General features: G+C 38.4%; 1 protein-coding gene across 10 annotated transcripts in view; it reads right to left on the minus strand.

Annotated features, from left to right (window-relative positions):
- ASPH (aspartate beta-hydroxylase) overlaps window positions 1-27,821 on the minus strand; it is a 220,819-nt gene that overhangs the window by 105,663 nt on the left and 87,335 nt on the right. For 8 of the 10 annotated variants that reach the window (XM_033203414.1, XM_033203413.1, XM_033203412.1 and 5 more), the window contains 4 exons: window positions 26,423-26,464; window positions 26,045-26,101; window positions 25,079-25,123; window positions 10,514-10,555 (listed from right to left, as the gene is read on the minus strand). In XM_033203414.1, coding sequence (XP_033059305.1) covers window positions 10,514-10,555; window positions 25,079-25,123; window positions 26,045-26,101; window positions 26,423-26,464 — 186 coding nt within the window. Of the gene's footprint in view, window positions 1-10,513; window positions 10,556-15,971; window positions 17,738-25,078; window positions 25,124-26,044; window positions 26,102-26,422; window positions 26,465-27,821 lie in introns of those variants that run through there. The other 2 variants (XM_033203419.1, XM_033203420.1) reach the window with 1 other exon arrangement.

Genomic DNA, 27,821 nt, shown 5'->3' on the forward strand with positions numbered 1-27,821 from the left:
TTGAGGGTGGGACCCAGGGCACTGTCTGAACTCTGCTCCATGTGATTCTAACGCGCTTTCTTCTTCCTCTTCATCCACTGGGATCCATCCTGCAGTCCTTTGATGTCACTGTGCCTGGCCAGCAGTGACACAGAGCTGGGTGAGACTAGCAGGCAGGTAGGGGTGGGAAATGCTACGGTATACAGTGTGCCTAAGGAGAACCTAGTTTTGTTTGGGTGCATTACTGGTTTCAATAGCAGTTAATTATCTATATATTAGCTTCAGGTGTTCCAGATGGAGGGCGAGGAGGAAAAGGGAAGGTTAGATAAAAGCATTATGGCAGGTGATACACCACGAGTGCGGCTGCTCTCCTGGCACTGAGCTCATGCCCTGCTACCTTCATCCTGGACCAGCTCCTAACGACATGGCAGGGCTAGCGACGGGGCTCTCTGTGCTATTCCAGTACTTCTGAGGATCCAATGCTACCCCTCCACGTGGAAATCCTGCTTTCTGTCAGCGAACATCCTCTGCTGGCAGCTTTACTTGTGGTCTGTTCCAGAATCCCTGTGAGGCTGGGTTTCTCCATATTTCTGAGATAGATTTGCCTGCTACCTCCTGCATGGCCTCCAGACACTGCCTGTGGGAGATGCCTAATCTTCGTTCCACGCTCACCCACCTCTCTGTCACTGCTGACCAGGCATGGTAGCAGCAAAGGACTATGGGATGGATCTCAGTGGATGAAGAGGAAGAAGAAAGGGCATTGCAGCAAAGAGGAAAGGCATGACTGACATTCATGGTATTAAGGAAAGGTGGTAGACTGGCTTCCCAGGCAGGATGTAATAAAATCACTCAAAATAAAACATAATTTGATTTATTTTCACTATTACTAATATTTTCCTATTGTCAATATATATTTGATTTTTAAGTGAAAAAAACATAAAAAAATATGACAGGAACTACTGCTCTAAATGCCACTGGACCTACTATTATATTAGAAGAATGAAAAGTGCTATAGGGAAGAGGTCTACAGGGCTCACACTAAGGTGATTTTCAGTAATGCATTTTTCAAACTAAGGTACTCACCAATCTGAAGTCTTGTTTAAATAAATGAATATATTCAACAACTCACAGCACTGTCTTTTTATGGCACATTTTTTGAAAGCTTAATTTTAAGTTAATTTAGGCATATGTGGTTAAAGTTAATATTTAATTTGCCTCAGTATACAAATAGACAATGTGTTCATAAGCAATGAAGTGGATTGCTTGATTTGAAGGAGAGTCACATCTTCCATCATTAAAAAAATTACAATCCTAATAATCATTTTAAAACATACCAATACCTGATTTTTTTTTTCCTTAAGAGACATATTTTACTTTCCTGCTCACATTGTCACAATCATTACATAAATTACCTCTGTAAAATGTGGAGTGCTCCATGGGCAGCACTAGAATGGGATTTTAATGATAATGAGGAATTTGCTATTATTGTCCTGCGGTGTGTTTGACTGAAGATGCAGTCTGGTGAAAACAGGTGTCCTAAATTATCACATGTACTACACTATGGTTAGAAATCATGAAATGAAAAATAAAAACAAAGAGAATGTGTATTTCAACACAGCTAAAAAGCTCTATTACATTTGCTAAGACTGGTGATATATGCTGAGCTTATTTCAATCACTAAAATTGTCATAATTAAACTTCTCTCTAAATCAGGCTTGTATGAGAGTCAGAAATCTTGTATAATTAACTTATCTGTGGAAGCAATCAGACAATAACTGCTGGTGTATTTTAGGAACCACTAAAACTACTGTAGCTGTTGAATGTAATGACTATAATAAATCTTTAAGAGCAGTTATCTCATAACCTCTTTTCACAGCTGCAAGGGTGGACGGGAGACTGTTTTTTCAAAGCTTTTCCTTCAGTTGGTTTAATTGTGCTATTGCTACATTGCTCTTCTACAACATGGAAAAATTACTAGGCCTAGTGGTTAGCTGGAACTGAACCACCAGCCTGTGCTGCAACATCTAGGCAGGTTGTTGTCAATGAGGAATACCTAGTGTTTCAGGACTGCTAAAGACAAGGCTAAAGCTTCTCCAGTGGGCAACAAAAAGACAAAGATAGATCTAACTAGGCTAACCATGCACTAACTAAGTTCAAGACAGTGATGGCTTGATCAAGCCCATGTGCATCAGTGGAACGGACCCTCAGAGACTGAATGATTGCAACTTCACGACAGGTGTCTTTGCAGCCAGGCACTACAGTTCTCATCTCAATAAGATGGATGAATAAATTTTTAAAGGAAAGGACCACACTTCATACTTCCCAAGCTCACAAGCCAAAGCCATCCCTGGATGACTTACTTTCCACCTTCATGGATAGCCCCAGGGAGTCTGTTGAAAAGGCTAGCAGAAATTTGAGGGGGATGGATTAGCTATAATGACTTCAAAAGCAAATCATCCCCAACTTCAGCACCTTACAACAGCCATAAACACTTATTCTATTTCACAAGTTTTTTGCTATATGGACACAGCTTCTTGTATACTCTCATAATGTAGTAGCTGGTTTCCTCCAGAATGAGCGATTAAAAGGGATTATCGTAAAAGCTGCAACATCTTTTATGAATTAGCCTTGGAAGTCACACTCTGTCATTTCTGCAATATTCTTTTGGCCACACAGGTCAGCTTTATTCAACAGACAGAAAACTACACAGAGGCATGAATACCAGGAGGCAGGAATCACTGGGGGTTGCCTTCGAGGCTGACTACTATATAAATCTATCCCCAGAAACAGCAGCTTCTGATGAAATGTACAAGTTTGTTATGTTTTCTTGAGTGCATTTCCCCATACAGGAGATAGAAGTCCTACTGGCTTGAGGTGTAAGAGGGCAGAACTTGGGGTTGGCCAGGCAACTGAAATTTAGATAGTGAATCCCAGAAGCAAGGGAAAATTCCAGAAGCAAGTCTCAAAATCTGAGTATGAATTCTACTCAAATCTTTGGCAAACAAGTAAACTCTGAAGACACAAGACACCTCCAACCTTGCTGACCAGACTTTAAACACAGCAATTAAAAGCTAAAAATCCTGAGCAGAGATATTAGCTGCTTTACACTGTTGGAGAGCCAGATTTTTCAATTTGAGTCCAGCCAAGTTAACTGTCTACTACACACCAACAGTCCTTAGAAAGAACAAAACAAATGCCAAAGTTGATATAACAAATTATATACACCAAAATTACTAGATACGCAAAAACATAGGAATCACCTGACCCAGTTTTCAACCAAAAATTACTAGATATGCAAAAAAATAGGAATCATCTGACCCAGTCTCAGAAAAAAAAAAAAGAAAAAAGGAGGCAACTGCAGCTGCCTCCCATTGTGCCCAAATATTGGGTTTATTAGAAAAATACTTCAAATTGTTGATTACAAATAAGTACAAAGAATTAAAGAAAAACATACTATTAATGAGTAAACAGACATGGAATCTTAACAGTGAAATGGAAACTACAAAAAAGAAGCAATTGGAGATCTAAGTTGGAAAGAACAGCTAAAATGAAAACTTTACTAGATGAGCTCAACACAGATTTGAAATGGCAGAAGAAAGAGTCACTGAACTTGAAGACAGAATAATAGAAATGCAATCCAAGGGGAAAAATGATTAAGAAATGAACAAAGTTTTCTTTTTTTTTTGAGCCAGAGTCTTGCTCTGTCACCTAGGCTTGAGGGCAGTGGTATGATTTCAGCTCATGGCAACCTCCACCTTCAGGGCTCAAGTGATCCTCCCACCTCAGCCTCCCAGGTAATTGGGATTACAGGCACACACCACCAGCTGGCTAATTTTTGTATTTTTAGTGGAGAAGGGGTTTCACCACATTGGCCAGGCTGGTCTTGAACTCCTGACCTCAAGTAATCCACCCACCTCGGCCTCCCAAATTACTGGGATAACAGGCATAAGCCATAGTGCCAGGCCTAAAAATAAACCAAGTTTCATAGACCTGTGGGACATTTTCAAGGAGTCCAATATACATGTAATTATAGTCACAAAAGTAGGGGAGTGAGAAAGAGGATTTTAAAAATGAAGAAATGGTAGTTGAAAAATGTTTAACTCATAAGATTGATGGGTGAGGCTTAAACAAGAACCCATCTGAAAATAACTTGAAATGTAGCAAATATATTAGTAAACACTTAAAGTTAATTCATACTTTGACTTTTCTGTTTATAACTCTTCCTGCCCACCATTCAGGCTATTTGTGTCTTATAATATCACTATCAGATGAAGGGGCAAGAATGAAAGGGAAGGAGGTTAGTCACATTTTTTTTCATACTACAACTATTTAGTCAGCACCCCCATCTATGGTTAAGTACCACTAGAATAGTGTGATGGTTAATTATATTTGTCAACTTGGCTAAGCCATGGTACCCAGATATTTGGTTGAACATGTCTGGATATTGCTGAGAAGGTATTTTTAGGTGAGATTAACATTTAAATCACTAGACTTTGAGTAAAGCAGATTACTCTCCATAATATGGGTAGGCCTGATCCAATTAGATGAAGGCCTTAAGAAAAAGTCTTATCTCTTTCCAAGGAAAAGCAATTCTGCCTCCAGACTCAAGCTGCAACATCAACTCTTTTCTGTGGATTTTGGACTTGCCAGTTTCTACAATCACATGAGCCAATTCCTTATAATAAATCTCTATCTGTATCTATTTCTATATCTATACACATACACACATCCTATTCGTTTTGTTTCTCTGGAGAACTCTGTAAACTCTCATTAGTTTAAGGGGATAAGGGTCGGTCATGGTTCCTATTCTTAATAAGCTTTTTGTCTAGAAGTTAAAAGGAAAATTCAAAATATGTGGTAATAAAAAATTTGTAAGCACAAGGCATCTTGGGAACAAAAAGAGAAACATACTTTCTGGTCTGGGGTAGGAGATGGGAGTGCAGTCAGAGAAGGCTTCCTGAAAGACAGAACATCTAAGCTCAGTTTTAAGAAATGGGATTGATAAAAGGGAAGTGGAGCAATTAGGAAGAGCATTTTGAACACAGGGAAGCCATAAGCGGGGGCTATCTCCTGAGATGCATCATGTGCTGCACTAAGACGTTTATTTTTTATCATCAAAGCAATAGAGAACTTTGTTCAAATATGTTATATACAGTTATAAGAATCACAAGGAAAACTTCATTGAAGATTTTTTAAGTAAGAAAACTTCTGAATGACACTTGATTATTAACTATGTCTGTTATGTTCTTTATGATCACAGAAAACTAAGAACTATCCGTATGAAGTACTAGTTGCACCAAGCTGATTTACTGGCTGTAATACAGCCATCTCCACCTTTCTTTAGGTTGCTTTGCAGATGTGATTTCTGTTAGTGTAAATGTGATTTGTTTTCTAGCGCCATCTGGTGTTTTGTTAGGGCACTGATTATGACTTTTTAAAAAAATACAAATAGTACTCATGAAATCTTTAAATGTTTTAAAGACATGTAAATACTGTTTACACATATTCTTAATTGTAATGAATAATTTAATAAGATATCAAGTATAAATCTAAATTAAAAAGTTCAGGAAAAGCCCACAATACAAATACAATTTTATCTAACACCCACCCACCCACGTGCACACATGGATACATAGAAGCAAAAACACATTTCCTTTGCTCTTCAAATTTCTTTAAAGGCTCACAAATCCCAACTGATAACTGACCTTTGATAATATACTAAATCAGGAACATATTGCACATTTTTGTGTTCAGTGAATTTGTCAAAGTATCACTTTTAAGGTTAGAGTGAATTATTTTTCTTGAGTCAGGATCTTGCTCTGCTGCCCAGACTGGAGTGCAGTGGCATGATCATAGCTCACTGCAGCACTGATCCTCCTACCTCAGATGCCCGAGTAGCTGGGACTATAGGCGCATGCTACCATGCCTGGCTAAGTGTTGGGTTTTTGTTGTTGTTTGTTGAGACAGTATCTCACTACATTGCCCAGGCTGGTCTCAAACTCCTGGCCTCAAGCGATCCTCCCCTTGGCCTTCCAAAGTGCTGAGATTATAGGCATTAGCCACTGTGACTGGCCATAGATCTATATTTGACCTCTTTCACTCCATTATCCCACCCATTATCAAACCCTACTAACTTTATATCCAAATATATGTAGAATTTAACCAGCACTCACCACCTCTACTCTACATCGTAATCCTGGTCATCATCATGTCTTGCCCGGACCACTGCAATAGTCTCCTAATTGGTTTCCCTGCTTCCAGTCTTGCACCCCTATAGCCAGAATGAGCCTTTGAAAACATAATGCAATCACATCCATCTTCTGTCCAGAATCTCCCAATGGCCATCTCACTGGAGATAATATACAAGTTCTTACTTTTGTCTTCCGAGGCCTATGTGATTTGAACCCTTGACCACTCTGGTCTCATGCACTCCTACACTCTCCCCTCACACATTCTTTGCCAACAATCACCTCCTTGTTAAGCCTCAAGCATGCTAAGCACACATGCCCTAAGGACTATGAAAATGCCCCCCAAGTCTCAGCACTCTTCTCCCAGACGGTGGTGCAGCTCAGGCCCTTGCCTCTTCAAATCTCTGATTAAAAGTCATCATCCAAGAGGCCTATTACACAGAAACACCTCCTGCTCATTCTCTGTTTTCTTTTCCTGCTTTATATTCCTTTTCACACTTAACATTGCCTGTTATATTTTAATTTTTTTAAAACTACATATCTAGCCCACTCTCTTCCCTATACACACTGAAATGCAAGCACAATGAGAGCTGTGACTGTTTTATTGACTGTTTCGGGCCCAGTGCCTAAAACAGAGCCTGGACATCGTGAGTACTCACTATGTACTCAATAAACGGATGAACACAAATGACTGTTTGAATTTGACATCTAACAAGCCATTTTTGTATTGGATTATTTTGTGGTTCACACATTTTGTGACCGTGGCTATGGAATATGTGGGAAAAGATGACATCCAGTGGGGAGAACCTGATATTGCAATTTTATCTAAAACATAAAAATAGTCTGATTTGACTTAAGTAACAGATGTCTGCAAATGAGGGCCTATTTTGCCTTAAAACATTCCATTTCTGTTATTATGAAACTAAAGTCTGATGAGTGAAGGACATTCCATTTTTTACTACATATTCCAGATACATAATGTTTACATAACGTTTCCCTTTCCCTTTTCCCTACCAGATAACAGCACCATATGAATCGATTCGAGTGAAAAATACATGGAATTTCCACAGCTCACAATTTGCTCCAACAGATTTTTAATAAATCTGTGATAACATTGATTCATTATTTATTTTAATTCTGTCTATTCCTGCATCTCCCCCTTAATAAAATACTTTAGTTACAAACATATTTTGGTTGGTACTGATCTAAAGTGCTAATTTTAAATGGGAGGAGAGTGACAAACCAGTCAACAGAAGCTGCTGCAATGATTCTCTTTGCAGGCTCCAGAGGTCCCAGCCCCTACACTCCCCTGGCAAACCCCATTTTAGGATCAGAGTCCCTGGAGGTCAGACCTGTGCACCGAGGATACCTGGCAGTGCAGGGGAAGGTACGGGCTGCTAAGGCTGGAATGGGAGGTCTGGAGCATGAGGGGCAGAGATGTGAGGAGCTCACAACTGCAACCATCCTGTGAGCAGCAGATTTGGGGAGGGGTTACAAGTGTTCCTGTTTTTCTGCAACAAGCCATGCCCACCATTCAGACTCCCTGTCCCTCCCTTTGTAAGAATGCATTACAGTGGACCTCCCAGAAGCAAACCAGTCAATGCGTAAATGAGAAAGGGCTCTGTTTGGTCCAGAGATGTGCATGGTCTGAGTACAGTGTCCACAGCATGAAAAAAATGTCCAGACTTCCACCATGGTCTAGTCTTTGACTTTCTCTAACTGTATCTTATACACTCTAGGCTTGTTCAGGTGCTCCAGCTTCTTTTGCCCTTCTCTCCTGTCTGTTCCTCTGCTCAGAGTGCTTAGGTTTCCCTAACCTCCTGGAACACCTTCTTCCCTGACTCACAGCCCCTTCTGCCTACGGCATGCTCTCCTGCTTTGTTTTCTCAGAACTCTTACCACAATTTCAGTCTGTGTGTGTACTGCTGGTCTCCCTATTGGGATGTGAGCTCCCTGAAACAGGAACCTGGTCTGTCTTGCTCTCACCTGCAACCACTTGTCTAGAACAACGCCTGGCATGTAGTTGGCACACAAATATTTAAGGGGATGGAGTGTGTTTTGAGGGGCAAAGATCAGGAGTCAGTTTTAGACTTGTTAAGTTTGAAGCGATTATTACACATCCAACACGTTGAAGTTATCAGGCAGACACCATGTAGACAGCTGGACACAGCAGTCTAGAGTGCAGGGAAAAGACCCAGGCTGTGGGTAAATTTGGCAATCTGTGGCATACAGAGGCATTTAAAGCCATGAGATTAGATGAGATCATTAAGGGAGTGCATGTATATGGGGAAATGCTCTGAGAACTAAGTCTGGGGCACTCCAGTGATTAATGGTCAAGGAGATGAGAAACATCCATCCAAAGAGCCTGAGAAAAGCAAACAGTAGAGAGCAGGGGAAAGACCAAGAGAACGTCGTATCCAGCAAGCCATGTGAAGGGAGTGTTTGAAGGACAGGAAGTGATCAAGTCTATCGAAAGCTGCTGATTTGCCCCTTCTTGCCTTGTGTTTTCTCATTAGCACATATCACTATCTATTATAGTCATATCCTAAATATGTTGGAAGATCCAGAAAGTAAGACAGCGGACAGCTTGTTAGAGTATGATGGTCAAGCTAATCTCAGTGATCTATAAAACAGAGCCAGCGAACAGTTTCTGATATTGAGGAGAAAACTGCAGAATTATACAAATTATTTACAAACGCATAACTAAGTACTAGAAAGAAACATCTAAGGCCAGGCACAGCAGTTCACACTTGTAATCCCAGTACCTTGGGAGGCCAAGGTGGGAGGATCACAAGCTCAGGAGTTTGAGACCAGCCTGGCCAACACAGTGAAACCTCATCTCTACTAAAAAAATACAAAAATTAGTTGGTGTGGTGGCATGCGCCTGTAATCCCAGCTACTCGGGAGGCTGAGGCAGGAGAATCGCTTGAACTGGGGAGGAGGAGGTTGCAGTGAGCCGAGATCATGCCATTGCACTCCAGTCTGGGTGATAGAGTGAGATGTCATCCAGGAAGGAAGGAAGGAAGGAAGGAAGGAAGGAAGGAAGGAAGGAAGGGAGGAAGGAAGGAAAGGGGGGAGGAAAGGAAGGAAGGAAGGAGAGAGAGAGAGGAAGGAAGGAAGGAAGGAAGGAAGGAAGGAAAGAAGGTAGGAAAGAAAGAGAGAAAGAAAGAAAGAAAGAAAGAAAGAAAGAAAGAAAGAGAAAGAAAGAGAAAGAAAGAAAGAAAAGAAAGGAAGAAAGAAAGAAAGAGAGCTAAAAGAAAGGAGTGGGACTTGGGGATATGAAGTAGTAGGGAAGAGGACTGCTGCTATTTGTTATAAACCTCAACTTTTTAAACTATATCCTTGTACTACTTTGACAAAAATTAAAAATAACTAGTTAGAAAAACATTTTCATGAACTAGAGGCCTACTTCTCAACTTGTGGGCTGTGAAATTACAGCCAGAGGCCAGCAACTCCACATGTTCATCAAGTGTCATTTGCACACCAAGTAAGGTCTTATGCACCGTATGTACAAGATACATATGTACATACTGCTTTCATCACTACAAATTAAATTAAAAGCATTCCTGAAATTGTAATAATATTCAATCATTAAAGATCATGTCATTCAACTGATACTAAAAGTAGCCTCTATTCTATGATCATCCATATACTTTTTTAACATTCAAAATAGTTCTTCACTCTGAGTAAGTTTAGGAACCCCTGTGAAAGCTGAACTAAAATACTATGGGCTATTAAATTTATGAGACTGCCTTTGTAATAAACGTTTGGAAGGCAGAGATAATTCTTTCTACATAGCTATAACTTTGTTTCCATGTCTTTCCAACAATTCAGAGTTCCTTGAAAAAGATATCATGTTCTAGGAATCTTTGGATTCCTATGCCTAGTACAGTTGTTGACATACAACAATAAATAATATTTAATGTATCTTAAGTGCTTTCCCTGTTAGCTATTGCTTTAAGCACTTTACGTATATTTTTATTTTATTACTATCATGGAAACACAGCCTTCAGAAGTTGGTACTCTTATGATTTCTACGTTACAGAAGAGAAAACTGAGGCACAAAAGTTAAGTATTTTTCTGAAGGACACATGAGTGTGAATGTCAAAACTAGAATTAGAAGCTATTTAGAATTAGAATTACAATCTCTTTCTGTGCTTTGGCTCTTAATGTTTATGTAAAATATTAATAAGTGGTCGATGATAAAATCATTGAAATAACAAACCTAGAAGCAAATTCTTTTAATTAGTGACATAAAATAAAATTGTTATTCTTCGATGGAAAATAAAATCATGTTATTCTTTTCCCCATGTACATTTTAAAGGCTGTTTATTTGACAATCTCACCTTTTGCTTTTTGTTGTGGATCATCTGTTGTTCTATTTGTTTCTGAAAATTAAAGACAAAACATAGTAAGTACTATGCAAGTCACCATTCAGTATCTCAAAATATAGGACAATATTTAAATGAATTCAATAAGTACAATCAAAGAAAAATATATTTGATCATACAAAGCAATTTTCCTAAATCCTGAATTCATTACAAATGAAGTTCATTAGAAAATATCAAGATTTGCGCATATTTCAATTACTTATACTAAAAGTCACCAAGCACTGACTAAGCACCAGGCTAAGTATTCCTTGTCTATAAGGTAAGAGAGTTGGAGTGGGTGATATACATCAACTCCAGGTATCTCTAAGGTACAAAGACATGTGGGTGGGGAGAAGCCATCATTAAAGCTTGTTCAATATTGTTATTGTCTCTTAAAACCAGAAAACAACTTGAATAATTGACATCATGTGCTTTAAAGGAATGCAGCATGTCACACTGCTTGGAATATTAGTCTGCTACTCTAAGGACTTCACATATACACAGATGATCCATTGGGGGAGCTCGTGCGGAAGCCCAGGTGAGAAGCCAGAGATGAACCCAAGACCCCACCTGTGTCAGATGCACTAAGTAAATCACAGTCAGTGTCTCTTCCACAAATAGAATCACCTAGGACAGTGGCACCCACCAAGAGCCTAGACTAGCCAAAGAACATCCACCCCTCACAAGGAAAACAGCAGCATATGAGCTGACCATGTGCTTTTAACCTCATTTGTGCACCTATAACTTTACATCAGGACGACTGTGTAAGGTAAATTAGGATCTAATTTTCAAGGTAATCAGTTGATTACAGCACTAGTAGGAACTTATCTGTTCTTTGGGTATTTCTAGGAACATGGGCGTATGCACATGGGTTGGAGTGGGAACAAGACAGAGTCTGGGAGACTGATAAAAAATCAGACTCTGTCCTCTCCCACAGAAGCTGCTTGAGGATGTCAGTGAGATCAGGGATGCAGTCAAGTGAACATTGACGCGGATCACTCAATTTGTTGGTGTGGAGTTTCCCACATTCATTCATATAAAACATTTCAATTTGGGGAGATAAAAAGTAAATCTGAGGCTGGCTTTAATGCAGGGAAGGGTTTTTTATAAGTCAAGTGTTTTTGCTCCATAAGAGGAAGAAAGGGGAACTAACTTTGAAATCTAGTGTGCCAGGCTAAGTGCTAAGCACATCATTTATGGATTCTCTTGTCTTCTCACACCCTTGGAGAAGGTCTTACCTCCCTCTTTGTGCACAGGAGAAAATAGATGGCTGAGAAATTAGAGTCCCCAAAGCTATCAAGGCCAGCAGTTTACATAATTCCAAAGCATACGTTCTTTCCACTGAATCACTGTGTACCTTTCTTCAAAGAGAAATAAGCGGACAGAGAAATGCCAGTCTTGACTTTTGCAAAGAGTTGATTTTATAAGGTTGACAGCACATACCTCCTGGGCAGTGCTGCAAGAATAATGCAGGAATTTTTTTTTTTTTTTAAAGACTTGTAGGTCTTAGTAGAATGTTCTAGAATTTCTGATCTTTTTAACTATAACCTCTTTGTTATAAAGTTAAGTAGCTGAACTAGACCATTCAATACCATTCATTCAGTAAATATTAACTGAGCACCTAATAATGTCTGCCTGGCACCCTTGTAGTCATTGGATATACAGCAATGAAGAAAAGCATCAAAAATCCCAGTCCTGAAGGAGCTCTTTCTAGTGGGATCAGCAGTACCTGCAGGAACACTGCAACCATCCATATCCCGCAGTCATTGCATATGGCTAATGTGATTAGAAAAGTCAAGCGTAAAATGCAAGTTTCTAACTGGATTAGATAGAACAGGTGGGTGCTGGTCATGAAGGGGAGTTTAGGGCTCTCCACAGATCTTCCCACTCTTGGGAGGGAAATAAGGAAGGGGGAGTGGTTTGAACTGGTCACATTCCAAATAGAAGTGGAAGGCGCTGATCCTGATGTGGGAGAGCCCTGGCCAGGTCTCCCCACATCCTCTGGACTCACATCCTCCCAGGAACATGGAGAGTGAGTGTGGTTGGACATATGCCCAGAAACAAGGGCCACCATCTTTCTTCCACTTCCCATGCTGTATCTAAAAGTGGGGTGGCAGTCTGACCTAAAGCCTGGCCCAGATCACTCCAGGCCCCAGGCCAAAAGCTCTCTTATTCTCATTCTTGTCCTCTTCTGTCCTTCACCTCACATCAACAAGCTGAGTTCTGAGACTCCTTTCGGATATGGAGAAAATACACAGAGAATACGTTTTAGGCTCTGTGAGTTTTATTGCTTAAATTTAGCTTAGGTAAAGGAGCTTTCTATGAGATTCAGCTTACCCCACGAGCATTCTGCAGAGATAATAATGAAGTACTACTTTGCTTTATTCTCTGTACCTATGCTTCTCTGGAAGATCTCATTTGAATCTCACTGTGCCAAAGAGGAAAATGACTTGAGCCCATATTATATGCAGGCATTGTACTAAGCACTTAACACAGACTATCCCATTTAAACTTCTCATCATTCATAGGAGGTAGTTATCATTTTACAAATATGGCAACTGAGGCATAGAGAGGCTAAGGAATCTTGTCTAGGGTTACAAAACAAACAAAACCAATTTCAGAAGCTATATTCCATAAAATACTACTTTAATCACACTCTATATCCCAGTAATGGGGAATTCATTAACTAAAGGGAGCTATATGCTCAGCCCACCCCTGAAAACTACAAAAGTACAAGCTCACATGTAACTCATAGTGTTTAAATATTCATATTCAGAAAAGAAAGATGTTACACTACTCTTTACCTATCTTAACGTTACTTTTTTTCTCCTTTAAATATTTTGTCAGAACAATAAACACCTTACTAAAAAGAATAGGATATTAATCTTTAAATGCAACCACTAAAGTAAATCACTTTTGTGGATTTTGTGGATTCAGATATACTGTACTCGGTCAGGCACGGTGGCTCATGCCTGTAATCCCAGCAGTTTGGAAGGTCGAGGCAGGCAGATCACAAGGTCAAGAGATCGAGACCATCCTGGCCAACATGGTGAAACCCTGTCTCTACTAAAAATATAAAAATTAGCTGGGAGTGGTGGCGCGTGCCTGTAGTCCCAGCTACTTGGGAGAATGAGGCAGGAGAATTGCTTGAACCAGGAGGCGGAGCTTGCAGTGAGCTGAGATCGCACCACTGCACTTCAGCCTGGCAACAGAGCGAGACTCCATCTCAAAAATAAACAAAAAACAGATATATTGCACTCTATCATGTTCCAGCACTGCGCTAACCTGCTGGTGAGCAGTTCTTGCTGGACTCAACATACATTCAAAGCGAATTTCCACCCAGGCCTGTGCATCCCTGTGGTAATGAGTGCATTACCACACTGGCATCGGTTCTCTCCCTGCGCCTGGACATGGGACTCTGCTCTATCCCTGAGCACCCACACTGACCAGTCCTCATTCACAGCTTTCCAGTCTCCTTCTCTCTCTACTAGCACTTCCTTAGCTCATGCTGTATCACCATCACCTATTACTAGTAAGTTGCCTAACCATCTTCCTACCCACGCTTTGGCCTCCCTCCAATGGCTTCCACCTCGCACCAGCTGCCTGAGAGTTGCTCTGAATACTGCTGTGTCACCTTGGGCCAGCAGGCACCCCACCTCTCTGACCTTGGCTTTGCTCACTTGCAGGCAGGAGTAATACTTATCTGCTGAGAAAACTCAGCTCCCTGACATGTGCGCACAGTACTTAGCTGAGCAGGTACATTCAATAAAAGTGGGTCTGCTTACCATTAGTGTTTATATTTGTTTCCCCTGGACATGCTGGAGCTGAAAACAACCTGTTCTAGAAGCCCAGGGACTTCTTCCTTATTTAGTTCTCCTTTTCTGTCCAGAGAATGAAGACTGGAAATGGAAAAGAGAACTTTCCATGCCCATTTCTGCCCTTCCATCCACTCACGATGAAATTAATATCCTCCCAGTATGAAGTCATGTATAAGGTAGGGCAGTAGTTCTATTTTCAGTCTTTTGAGAAACTTCCTATTGGTTGAACTAATTTACACTCCCGCTAACAGTACATGAGGGTTCCCCTTTCTCCACATGCTCACCAGCATTCATTACTGCCCGTCTTTTGATAAAAGCCATTTTAACTCAGGTGAGATGATATCTCAATGTAGTTTTGATTTGCATTTCTGATGATCAAGAATGTAGAGCACCTTTTCGTACACCTGGTTGCCATTTTTATGTCTTCTTTTGAGAATTCAGATCTCTTGCCCATTTTAAAAATCAGGTTATTAGATTTTTTCCTATGGAGTTGTCTGAGCTCCTTATATATTCTCATTGTTAATCCCTTGACAGATGGGTAGTTTGCAAACACTTTGATGTATTCTGTGGGTTATCACTTCACTTTGTTGTTTCCTTTGCTGTGCAGAACCTTTGTAACTTAATGGGATCCCATTTTTCCGTTTTTGCTTTGGTTGCCTGTGCTTTTGGGGTATTACTCAAGAAATCATTGCCTAAACCAATGTCCTGGACAGTTTCCCCACTGTTTTCTCTTAGCAATCCCACTGCTAGGTATATATCCAAAAGAAAAGAAATCAGTATATTGAAGAAATATATGCACTTCCATGTTTATAGCAGCACTATTTACAATAGCCAAGCTTTGGAATCAACTTAAAGGTCTGTCAACAGATGAATGAAGAAAATGTGTGTACACATATAATGGAGTACTATTCAGCCATAAAAAAGAATGGGATCCTGTCATTTGAAACAACATGGATGGAACTGGAGGTCATTACGTTAGGTTAAATAAGCCAGGCACAGAAAGACAAACATCACATATTCTCACTAATTTGTGGGTGCTAAAAATTAAAACAATTGAACTCAAGGAGGTAGAGAATAGAAGGATGGTTACCAGAGGGTGGGAAGGGTAGCTGGGGGAGAGGGGAGCAGAAGGTGAAGATGGTTAATGGGTACAAAAATATAGTTATATACAATGAATAAGATCTAATATTTGATAGCACAACAGGGTTACTATAGCCAACAATAATTTATTGTATATTTTCTATGCCTGTATTGAAATATCTCATATAGTCACATTTATACATCTACTATATACTCATAATAATTAAAAACTTGGGGGAAAAAGGTGCAGCAGGCTATCCAGGGAATAATCAAAACTTCTAGGTGCAGGACAAAATCTACAAAGGATGGATGCAGGGGCTATTTAATTTTAATCTTGCCTCCTGGCAATGTAGCATGATAGTAAATGTAAAATAAGCATTATCTATTAGAAATACATTAACTGGCTGAAGGTATTCCTTTGTGATTTTAGTTATCAAAAATGCTATAATCTTCTAAAATACCAGTAAGGATAAAATGAACTGATTTTATTATGTAACAAATTAAAAATATCTTATACTTCAAAAATAATGACAATATAGAGAATTCTTCCGTATTTTATTGCACTCAACATTTAATAGAAGACATTTACATTATTTTTAGAAAATTCACTGATGTTGCACAATGGCACATATTTGTAAAGACAAGGCTCATTAATTCAGATATTTGGAATTAAAAAATATTTAAAGTTAACCACAGCATAATGAATACTCAACGTCCAGAGTTCTACAAAAATCCAGTGAAACTTATTTTACGCGTTCATCAGTTTTATGTCACTTAGTTTTCCTAAAAAAATATGGCTTTATAAAAAGTAGCATTCTATAATTCACAAAATGAAGAGCTTTATTATAATTTGAGTATCACCTCTGTATCATCCATATCACAGCTTTAGAAAATTATTGCTTTTCTTATTATCTTATTATTTCAGGTTTCATTACACATTGAGTACCCATGCAGGACTCACTACTTTGTATAATAACTATGATCTATAGTGATAAAAATATAGAAATCTCTTTGATTTTAACCCTAAAAGCAGGGGGAAAAAGTCACCTTATCTTAATGTTAACAAAATCAAGAGCTACCCCTAATAATCAAACCACTTCTTATGGCTTTGCTTATAGTTGCTCATGGTCCTTTGCTTATAGTTGCTCATGGTCCTTTCAAAATGATGTGGTAGCTACCTTCTTTTCTGACAAAGGATTATTTTCAACACAGCAATTATTTCTGAGCCAAAATAAACCACATTAAATAAAGAAGAAAATCTTCAGTGTAGAAAGAAAAAGGTTCATTGCTGTGAAATAGCAGCAGGCATGGGGCTCTGTGAGCTTTTCACACATCCTCAATCAGCCCAGATCGAGGCATTACTGAGTTCATCTAGTTAGAGCACTGAGCGGTCTCTAGTGCTGCAGGGGAATTACTTAATTAGCCAAAGGCAGAATAATCTTTAAGTTATGCACCAGTAATTTATACAGATTTTCTAAAATTTAAACAAATGCTGAAGAGACTATAGCTATTATACGATTAATCCAAGGTGCTAACAAAGCATTTTTGCATGATAATAGTAGGGTCATTCTTTTTCCTTCTGTCTTAACAAGGAATTTCAGCTTTCCCCTCTCATTTGAAAAAATAAATAACTGATAATTTAAAACTTTCATTGAAATATTAAATTTGTCTAATTAATCAGCTAAAAGCTACAACAATTTCAAAAGTGTTAATCTGAATACTTGAAGCTAATGTAGAAGTTTCTGATAAGAATATCAGTGCAGATATATACAACTCAAATCTTCACAGCTAATGATGATCTCTGTTAGCATTCTTAGGAGTGCTAACACAAAGTACTCTTAATAGCTTTTAAATCATGTTTAACGCAGTTTACACAAGTCAGTCCAACAGTTAGTGCTAATTACTAATAATATATGCAAACCCTGCCAACACAATTGCCGCTACATCACCAATATAATTATTAACTACTGTCTGAAAAACACACATAAATTCAGGTAAGACTAAAATCTATGTCATAACAAGAAAAAAGAAATCCAATGGATCCACTAATGCTATCAAAAGGGACATGCAGGAATGCAACATGACATTTTTTAGAAACATGTGTTTCCAAAAAGAAAAAAAAAAAAAACACTAAAATGCCAGTGGACTATAATTCATTGAAAACATCTTTAGTGTTCCTTCCCAAAGATCTTGATCTGCTCAGTAATTGCTTCACAAGATCTATCACAGCCATCTTTTGGAGCGTATGGTTAGGCTGGTCCTCCTGTGGTGGTAGGGGCAGTCTTTTTGAAGCTTTAAGTATCTGCAAAAATAAGGGGAAATCTAAATTAAAGGACCAACCAGACATAGACTGTGAAATTGCTTCATTTTCATTCTACTTTTTAAAAAACCCACCAACACAGTAATTTTTTTGTTTTTTTAAGGACAACTTGGTAACAGAATAATCAACTACCAAAAGAAGCCCCTGGGGATGACTTGCAAAGCTACTGATGAAAATCTGAGGTTCTTTAGAGCACTCGAGAATTACAACTGAACTGAATAATCTCAATCTTTTAAGAAACACAGCATTAAATTTCTTTCTTCAATATTTTCACTCTATTAAAAAGAAACAGAAATCTAGTATGGTATTTGAAAAATAAACACAAGAAACAGTTTCAAGGATCAACTGGACACTATAAGCTGCATTTAAAATATATTGCTTTGAAAATTAAAATAAATTTAAATCATATTGATAACATAAATGGTTGACAATAAAAGTATATAAATATTTTAAAAGAAGTAAAATTAATTCCTATCCAAGTTTTTACAATGTTTTCTTCATTCTTAACTTCAGTATCTGATTTGTTTTACTATCGCAGCATTGGATTTGTGTTACAATTAAACTAGAAAAGGAGCTGGTGCACAGAAACGCCCTGCAAAATCTTGATATAATTTTTAAAGCTGGATTCTAATATTTCCTTTCTTCTTTCCTCCTTTCCTAACAATTTCTATCTACTATCTACACATGTGCAACCAAAACTTTTTATGTAAGTGGAATTGTTTGAGAACTAGACATTTTATGTATACCTTTACATATCCAATATAAATGAATGCTTATATTCCCTCAAAAAGGCAGTACAAAAATATTCATAGCAGCTTTCTTCATAGTCAACAACTGAGGGAAAAAAAAAAACTGTGTCCATTAACATTAGGATGGATTAAAAACTGTAGGAAATAGTTATGAATTAGAGCAAATGACTACATGTAACAAGGTGGATGAAACCACAGACAAGATGTTGAACAGAAACAAGTCGCAAAAACAAATGTGTGTGTTTACGGATCTTAAATTCAAGAGCAGACAAAACTAATCTACGATGACACAGTTCACAAGAGTGGTTACTTCTGGTTGGGGTATTACTGAGAGGTAGGAAGAGGAAGATATTTCTGGGATGCTAAAAGGTTTACATCTTTTTATCTTGATCTGAGTAATGGGTACAGGTATATACGCATGGAAAAATTCAACATTTAAGCACTTCCACGTGTGTAAATTATACCCCAATAGAAAAGTTTTTTAAAATGAGTTTTAGATTGTCTTAGCATAAGACAATTTTCTGGACTTTGATTTAAGAGGAAGATACATTTCAGAAGTACCTGGGGAAAATGGAAAGTTGTTCAAAGTATAATGATGAGTATTCATAAAAAGGCAAATAAACTAAAAGTTCTACTGCAGTTTTGAACAATTCCAGTAAATGTCTGAAGATCTCACTCAGAAGTGGTTATGGTGCAAATCTAACATCTCCAAAACTAGGACCGTCATCTCTTCTGCTACTCTCCAATTCCTCCTGCCTTCTCCTCTCTCTCCATTAACATTCTGCCATTCATTCACAAGGACTCAAGCCAGAAATGTAGGAACCTGGACTCCTCTCCCTCTCCCATCAAATTATTTCCAGCCCCAGTTTCCATGAAATCAGGCACCTTTCCATTCATTCTACTGCAGCCAAGTTCCCACCATTTTTGGCTTAGTCTCTGGTAGCTGCCTCTTACTAGTCTCTACCTCCTTGCTGGACTAACTCTTTTCAGATTGAGATTCGATCATGTGACTCCTCTGCTTGGATTTTTTCAGTGGCTTCTTGTCATTTTTAGGCACAGATCCAAATGTTATGTTTTTTTTTTGAGACAGGGCCTCACTCTGTCACACAGGCTAGAGTGCAGTGGTGTGATCATAGCCTATTGTAGCTTTGATCTCCTGGACTCAAGTAATCCTTCTACCTCAGCCTTCTGAGTGGCTGGGACCAGAGCCACGTGGCACCAAGCCTGGCTTTTGTTTTTTAGAGATGGGGTTTCACTATGTTGCCCAGGCTGGTCTCAAACTCCTGAGCTCAAGTAGTCCTCCCACCTTGGCCTCCCAAAGTGCTGGCGTTACAGGCGTGAACCACTGTGCCCAGCAAATCAACACTTTTAAACACAGTATATAAGATCCTCTGAGAAGAGACACTTGACTACATTTCCCCTGTCCTCTTTTACCCCTGTCTGGCCATGCTGTCATGGCCTTTGTGCTTTGTAATCTCTAGCTTCCTCTGCTCTCCTCCTGCCAGCTCCTGGAGCTTTTTATCAACACCTCAAAACAGCTAAAACTAGCACAAGGACATCGGGGAGGCTAACCTCATTCTCTGTCCCACCCCTCTGAAGCGGGGTGAGTTATCTCTCCCCTTCTGTGTGTTGCTGTGCACAGCTCTGAGAAATTAATTGTACTTATTTTACTCCACCATGTACCCACAGGACTGTGAACCAAGCCAGCACAGCATTGTCAATCATGTATCTTCACTAGCCAGCACAGAGCCTATACCACAGCAGTTGCTCAATATATATTTTTTAAATAGATGATCAATAACAACAATATATATATAAAGCACTTATGGAATATTAGCTACTAAGAATATAAAGTCAATTTCCCCTTTGCCCCAGACCTCTGGTGATGCTAGCCTAAAACCGGTTATAGGCCTTACTGATCAATGTTAAAAAATGCTGGGTGATGGGGAGACCTGAGTGAAAGTTCTGGATGGATGCAATGGAGTGAAACCATTACCACTGCTAGAATACTCAGCAGTGGGATAAGTTGCAAGTAGAATCTCCATTTTTAAAGAGAGGAGCAGCAGAATTACCCAGAAACCATGATGCTCACATATCTCCATTCTGAAGAACATGATTACACAAAACATAAACTAACTTTTAAAATTCTTTTCTGGCATGGTATAACAGAAAAATAGTTAATAGACTCAGTCATATGACCTAAAGTATTACTTGAGAGGAAATTTTACTCCAATGAGCTTTCACAAGTAATTCCTTCATAAGTCATTCAAATTTGGGTTATGTATATTTATGCTGTCATATTGCTACAAATATGCTGTATGATTTCAAGTAAAAATATGAATTTAAGGAGAAAGGTGAAAACCTGCTAATGGATGAGAAATTCCAAAATCAATCTTAAAAGTCTAATATTCAAAATGATTGTCCTGCAATATCAGAAAAATCAAGTCTTAAGCTTGAGCTTCCACATGCTTGCCAAGAATCCACCTGTACAGCACTTAAAAATTTATAAATATGCAAGAAAGAAGTCAGGATGAAAACTACTGGACAACTTACTTTTCTACTATACATCATAATTCAATTTTGACATTCCTGAGGCCTATGTGACGAACTAATGCAGATTAATAGAAAGACGCTGAAGAATATATAACACATCTGATTTTACCACACCAAAACAGCTCTCAAATCTCTCAGCTGTCAGGTCTTCATTTATTTAAAATCCTTTGAAAAATGGCAGCTGACAGTGTGGACTCTGGAGCCAGAACGCAAGGATCAATCCCATTTCTACCACTTGTCAGCTCTGTGACCTGGGAAGGTTACTTGGCCTTGCTGTGCCTCAGTGTTCTCATCTGTAAAATGGAGATAATGGCATATCTACCTCTTGAGGTCTTAGAACTATTAAAGGTCAATCCATGGAACGTGCTTAGAAGAGCGCCTACATAATGCTTAATAAACATGAAAGTTCACTGTCTCCTACTTTAGATGGAGGCAATGGTGATAATGCCCCTTGGGATTAGCACATTGATAGCTACATTATTATGAACTTTGATAAGCTATATTAAGACTGTATAACTTAGTCTTAGGATAATCAGGAAAGGCAGATCAACATCAATTAGGTTCCAAGGGCCAAGAAAAAGTGAACGAATATCCAGCACTTTGCAGAAGTCCTCAATTTGAGTATTCCACTGAATAAAAGAATTTTAAAGACTGAAAAATGGCAAGGAGGTAGGCCTTACAATTAGTGTTCCTGCAATCAGATGCAAAATTAGACTGAGAAAAAATACCACAAATATAGATTTATGAAGATTGCACAAGCGAATAATAAAAACATTGTAATATGAAGTAGGACTAAGTGTAAGACTTAAGACTTATAGAAAATAAGAAAACCAAGTGCAATGGTTAAAAATACAGTCACATGTCACGTAGCAATGTTTTCGATAGATCAAATATACAATGGTGGTCCTTTGATAATGAAAATTCCTATTGTCTAGTTGCATCTTAGCTTTCATAACATCCCAGCACAACACATTACTCATGTGTGTGGTGATGCTGGCATAAACAAATCTATTGCACTGCCAGTTGTATTAAAGCATAGCACAATTATGCACAATACATAACACATGACAATGATAATAAAGGACTGTTAATGGTTTTACTCTCCTATACTTTTATGGTTCTTTTAGACTATATTCTTACTTGTTAAACAAAAGTTAACTGTAAAACAGCCTCAGGCAGGTCCTTCAGGAGGTATTCCAGAAGAAGTCATTGTTATCATAGGAGATGACAACTCTATGCCTGTTATTACACATGAAGACCTTTCAGTGGGACAAGATGTGGTGGTGGAAGACAGTGATATTGATGATCCTGCAGGCCTAGGCTAATATGTCTGTTTGTGTCTTAGTTTTTAACAAAAAAGTTTAAAAAGTTTTTAAAAAATTGAAAATAAAAACGCTTATAAAGTAAGGATATAAAAATATTTTTATATGGCTATATATGTTTGTGTTTTAAACTAATTTTTATTACAAAATAATCAAAAACTTTTTAAAAATTAGGTTTACAAATTTAAAAAATTACAGTAAATCAAGGTTAATTATTAAAGAAAAATTTTAATAAATTTAGTGTAGCCCAGCATTTATAAAGTCTACAGTAGGGTACAGTAATGTCCTAGGCTTTCACATTCACTCACCACTCACTTGCTGATTCACTCAGAGCAAATTCCAGTCCTGTAAGCTCTACTCATCAAGTGCCCTATACAAGTATATCTTTTTATTTAATCTTCTATACCAATTATTACCATACTTTGTCTACGTTTAGATATGTTTTCATACACAAATATTTACCATTGCATTGTAACTGCCAATGGTATTCAGTACAGTAACATGCTGTACAGGTTTGTAGTTTAGAAGCAATATGCTATATCATATAGCCTATATGTATATGTAGTAGGCTACTCTATGATATTCATACATGGACAAAATCACCTAACGACACATTCTCAGTCTGTATCCCTGTCATTAAGCAACACATGACTGTATTGCTGACTCTCAGCCTTACATCCTCTACTGACAGGGTCAAACTACCACAATGCAGTGGATCATTCAAATGTTTATGATACCAAGTTATAGGTTACAACTTCTCCATGAGGTCTTTCAGAATGTAGCTTCTCTTGATCTTGTTTGGAGGTTCTAGCAGGGAAGCACAGCTACCCATATACCCTTCACTGAAGACAGGACCTCCTCTACCGGGGATGGTCGTCCTCTTCAACTGAGCATGCAGCTTTGGGAGGGACGCACATGGAGTGGAGAGGGAGGAAGAGGACACCTGCCTGGCCAGTCAGATCAGCCGAATTGACCCTGGAGATCAATGGGGTGACAGATGTCACAGCCAGATGGCCCTCACACCCAACACAAGGGTAGATCTTGGTCTACCTCTAAGATCAGGCTAATTAATTACTAAACAATAGTCACAGCCACCACTTACTGGGAGCTTATTATAGGTCAGGAACTATGCACATTAATCAAATCTTTATTTGTATGTGCTTTGGTTCTTAAAAATCTAAAAAAAGCACCCTATTCCATCACCTCAGACACTTGGTGTTTCATATTTACATTCCAAATAAACTATTGGGTTCAGTTATAAAATGTTAAAATAAAAGTACAGAAATATTTGGTCTGAAAAATATTATCTTTCATATCTTCACAAAAATTAGATCACTATTTTAAAACATGAACTATAACTAGAAATATATTAATGTTGTAGAAACATTATTTTTAGGAATATAAAATAATTTTCTGTTAAGGCATGGAATAGTCATCAAAATGCTAATTCTGTGACTGGTCCTGCCTTTTTGATAGGAACAGGGTACTCTGTGAAGCATTATTCGAAAATGAAAAGGAAACCAGCAGAAGGACATACATATCAGCTGCCCTTGCCATGTCCAAGTATTTTAAACACAGATACGTACTGCCTAGTAGTCATCATGTAAAAGGTCAATTTCTCCATGGACTGCTTTTCTCATTTATATTATAATACTAATAATTCCATTCTCTTAATCAAATATTTGTTTCTACAGATAATTATTATTAATGCACATGACAGGAAAATTATCAAAACCTAAGGCATCCCATATAAAACTAAATATATTCTTTGATTATTTTATCCTTTTTTTATTATTAAAGAAAGAATATTGAAATTTAGCATTTAATAAATTTTGGCAGGCACAATTATTTCTACCAAAATCAGTAATAGGAATGCACATCACTGCTACAAAATTCATGTTAAAATGGAGAAAATATAAGTAAAGGTTGAACAAATAAATATGACACAAAAATAAAATGCAGAAATGAGAAGAAATACACTTGGGAAAGAGGGAGGATTTTCCAAATCCTCTTCGATAGAACATTCTTCCCCACTATGAGAATAGGAGGTTTATAAACTCATTTCTCTTTGCAGGTATAGTTTATGTCATCTCTAAAATGCAATTGAAAGCATAGGCTTTGGTGGAAATGCTGTTCCCATTCTTTATACTAACTGGTGACAAGAGGGGTCAGGTGGAGGAAAGTAGGAAAAAACAGGGAAAAATGTGCAATGTAGTGAACTAAAAGGAAACACCCTGGGGCACTGACAAGCACTGGGCAGCCTGGACTGTCACAAAGCACTAAACAGGCTCTCAGGAGAGATGGGGAATGGGGAGGAAGAGGAGTAATGTCACAATTTACACACTATTCAACTTTCATCCTAAGGCAATTCTGATTCCACATCCTCCATCAAATAGTCTGTCAATCAAAGAGGAAAACAAAAAAACTCTTACTACTACCACCGTCTATAATGGCAAAATCATATGATCATTAACGTTCCTCAAATTCTAGCTCAGCGAATATGTACTGCACTGAATCTGATGTGTATTTTCCATTACTTTGGTTGAACTGATAAAAACATAGAAAAATTTTAAATTAAGGTATAGTTAATCTCTCTCAAAATTTTTATGCTTCGTAGATTCATTATAAAGCTGCTGGTAATATTAACAGGATATATAAGAATAACAAAAGAGGAAAATACAACACCCAAAATGTCATACCTGGTGGTACTTCCTGTTGTTCTTCCACAGGAGAAATGCTTACTTCTAAAATAGATAATAAATTTATAATCTGTTACATATTGCTGGTCAGTGTTTAAAATATGAATTGCCAGATTTAAGTAATGATGATACTTTTCATAGACTTTTTAAAAAATTCAATTGAAATCATAATAAAAACATTAGGCTTTTATCCCCTCACAACAAAGAACGATCAGCTACAACTTAGCAAAATGTTGTGTATTTCTCAACGGTTCAGCATAGTAGGTTTTATAGTACCTGCCTGACTAACCTCAAACTCCACTGCCTAGCAAAGGAGCTATAGACTAAAACCTAAGCTTTCCCCACGATTTTGCATCAGATTTGATAACAGAGCTGTGGAAAGACACTTGGTTGCTTCAACCCAGTTACAACTAAAGAGATAGTGGATGTCCCCACCCAGTGATTTAAACATATAGTGATCTGATTTGCTCTATGAAATTACACCACATATTAATATCTTCAAACCTAGCAACCCATTTAACGTTACCTTAACCTAGAGATAAGATTATATCAACATTCCTTTTGGTCCTTAAGAATTGTTAACAATCGGGCCAGGCACGGTGGCTCACACCTATAATCCCACCACTTTGGGAGGCTGAGGCGGGCTGATTACCTGAGGTCGGGAGTTTGAGACTAGCCTGACCAATATGGAGAAACCCCATCTCTACTAAAAATAAAAAATTAGCTGGGCATGGTGGCACATGCCTGAAACCCCAGCTACTCGGGATTTAATTCCTTTATTTATTATCTGTTTGGCCACTGGAATGCCAGCCCCAGTAAAAACAGGACTCTGTCTTTTCTTCCCTCTTGTAGTCCTAGCTCCTGAGCACTGTACAGACAGCAAGCAGGAAATGTTCAATAAATAATTGAATAAACAAACATAATTCTCATATGGAAGGTAAAACCATTTCCATAAATTTAACTTACCTTCTACAATTACCTGTGAATCTTCTACAGGAATATCCTCAGGAGGAACAGTTACTTCTAAAATAAATAATAAAATCAGAATCCGTTACATGTTGCCAACCAGTGACACATCTTACATTCACTCGCCTTCACTCAGATTCCTAAATTAACTCGCGTCCACCCAGATTGCTAAATTTGACTCTTTTTAAACTGGGTCTTCTGATGGAGAGTATTTATACTAGAATATTAACTTCAATTTTGATACTCAATTATTTTCTTACTGACTTGAAAATGTCTTGCATTTTTTCTACACTGATTCTTTGTTCCACAAGTAAGAGTTTTAACAAAATACAGGGAAAGCTGACTTGCAGAAAATATCTGCTTATAGAAAAAACTTACCTGTGATTTCTATCCTTTCATTTTCTGGAGGTTCATATGCAACTAAAAAAAAAAAAAGAAACAAAATCCCGTAACTTTCATTGTAACACAAAAACTGACAACATGCTTCAAGGGTGGAGACAACGCCTTATGCATCTTTGAACCTGCAAGGTTTAGTCACTGGGAAACAGTCGACTAGAGAGTAGGATGGAGAAGAGTTTGGTCTAGGGTAAAACAGGCTTGGATTCTAATTCCAGGGCAGTCACTCACTACCTGTTTAAAATTTTCTTCGTGTCTGTGGTGGAGGTTTTGAATTAGCCGAAACTGTACCCTGGGAATCAACTGGATCCTGGTGTTCATGGGCAGATTCCCTGCTTTTGTTTAGGAAACAATTCTCAGACCTCTAACCTGGGGCCAAACGCCTCTGCCGCCAGCCCCTGAGAATAAAGTGTTCCCCACCCTAATCAGGTTGTGCTGTCCTTGCCTCCCTCATTTGCTGGCACAAGGCTCAGTGCTGCTTCTCTGCTCTGCTGTAAGGAAGTCTCATCTCCACACAGGCCTCTCCAGGGCCCCATGGGTCATGGCTTCCTCAGTCAACCTGATCTTCCAAAATACCTCCAATTTTCTGGCACACTACAAGCAAACATCCTTCTTTTTCCCAGCATGGTTATAAGTTTATTCTTTCTTATTCATTTAATAAAGAAAAATTATTGAGCACCTACTACCTTTCAGACATTCTCAGTATTGAGGTACAGTAGGGAACAATTTTTAATAGATCATTTTGTCCTTTTGGTGCATTGGAAAGATGAAGGAGCAGTGAATGTGTGCTTACTCTGTCTCCCAGAGCAGTGTCAGCATTTAAACATGCTCAAGCCTCTAAGGACTTAAAAAAGCAATGCCACTTTTTCTTAAGCTTGCTTCCCCTCACCCTCTCTTTCTTCCATTGAACAATCTAATTTCTTCAGAGTCATTTACATCTCATGGCTCATCTCTTCCTCTCCCCTCCTCAACTCACTCCCACCTGTCTTCAGACCCTGACCCCATCCCTGAAAAGGTTCCTGCTGAGACCCCCACTCCAGTGCCTCATTTCATCTGACGGACACTCGCCAGCCCTCATTATAATTTTAGCGACACCATTCTTCTCCAAACACCGCTGCCCCTGGACTTCAGGGTGACCATACTCTCCCCTTTGGTCTTTCGTTTCTCCCTCCCAATCTTCTTTTTCACTTCATCTTTTTCTTAGCAGTCCTTAAAGGCTGGTTTTCTTCAAAGTCCAACCACAGAACCACCTCATGTCTCCCTCAGTCTGCTCTCCTTAAGGGATCTCAGAGCTGGGTCCTGATAGCCACGTAACTACTCTGATGGTTCCCACACTCACAATCACGAAGTAGACTTCTCTTCTGAGAGTCAAACACCACCA

This window comes from Trachypithecus francoisi, unplaced genomic scaffold, assembly GCF_009764315.1.
Source record: "Trachypithecus francoisi isolate TF-2019V2 unplaced genomic scaffold, Tfra_2.0 Lachesis_group7, whole genome shotgun sequence".
Taxonomy (NCBI): Eukaryota; Metazoa; Chordata; class Mammalia; order Primates; family Cercopithecidae; genus Trachypithecus; species Trachypithecus francoisi.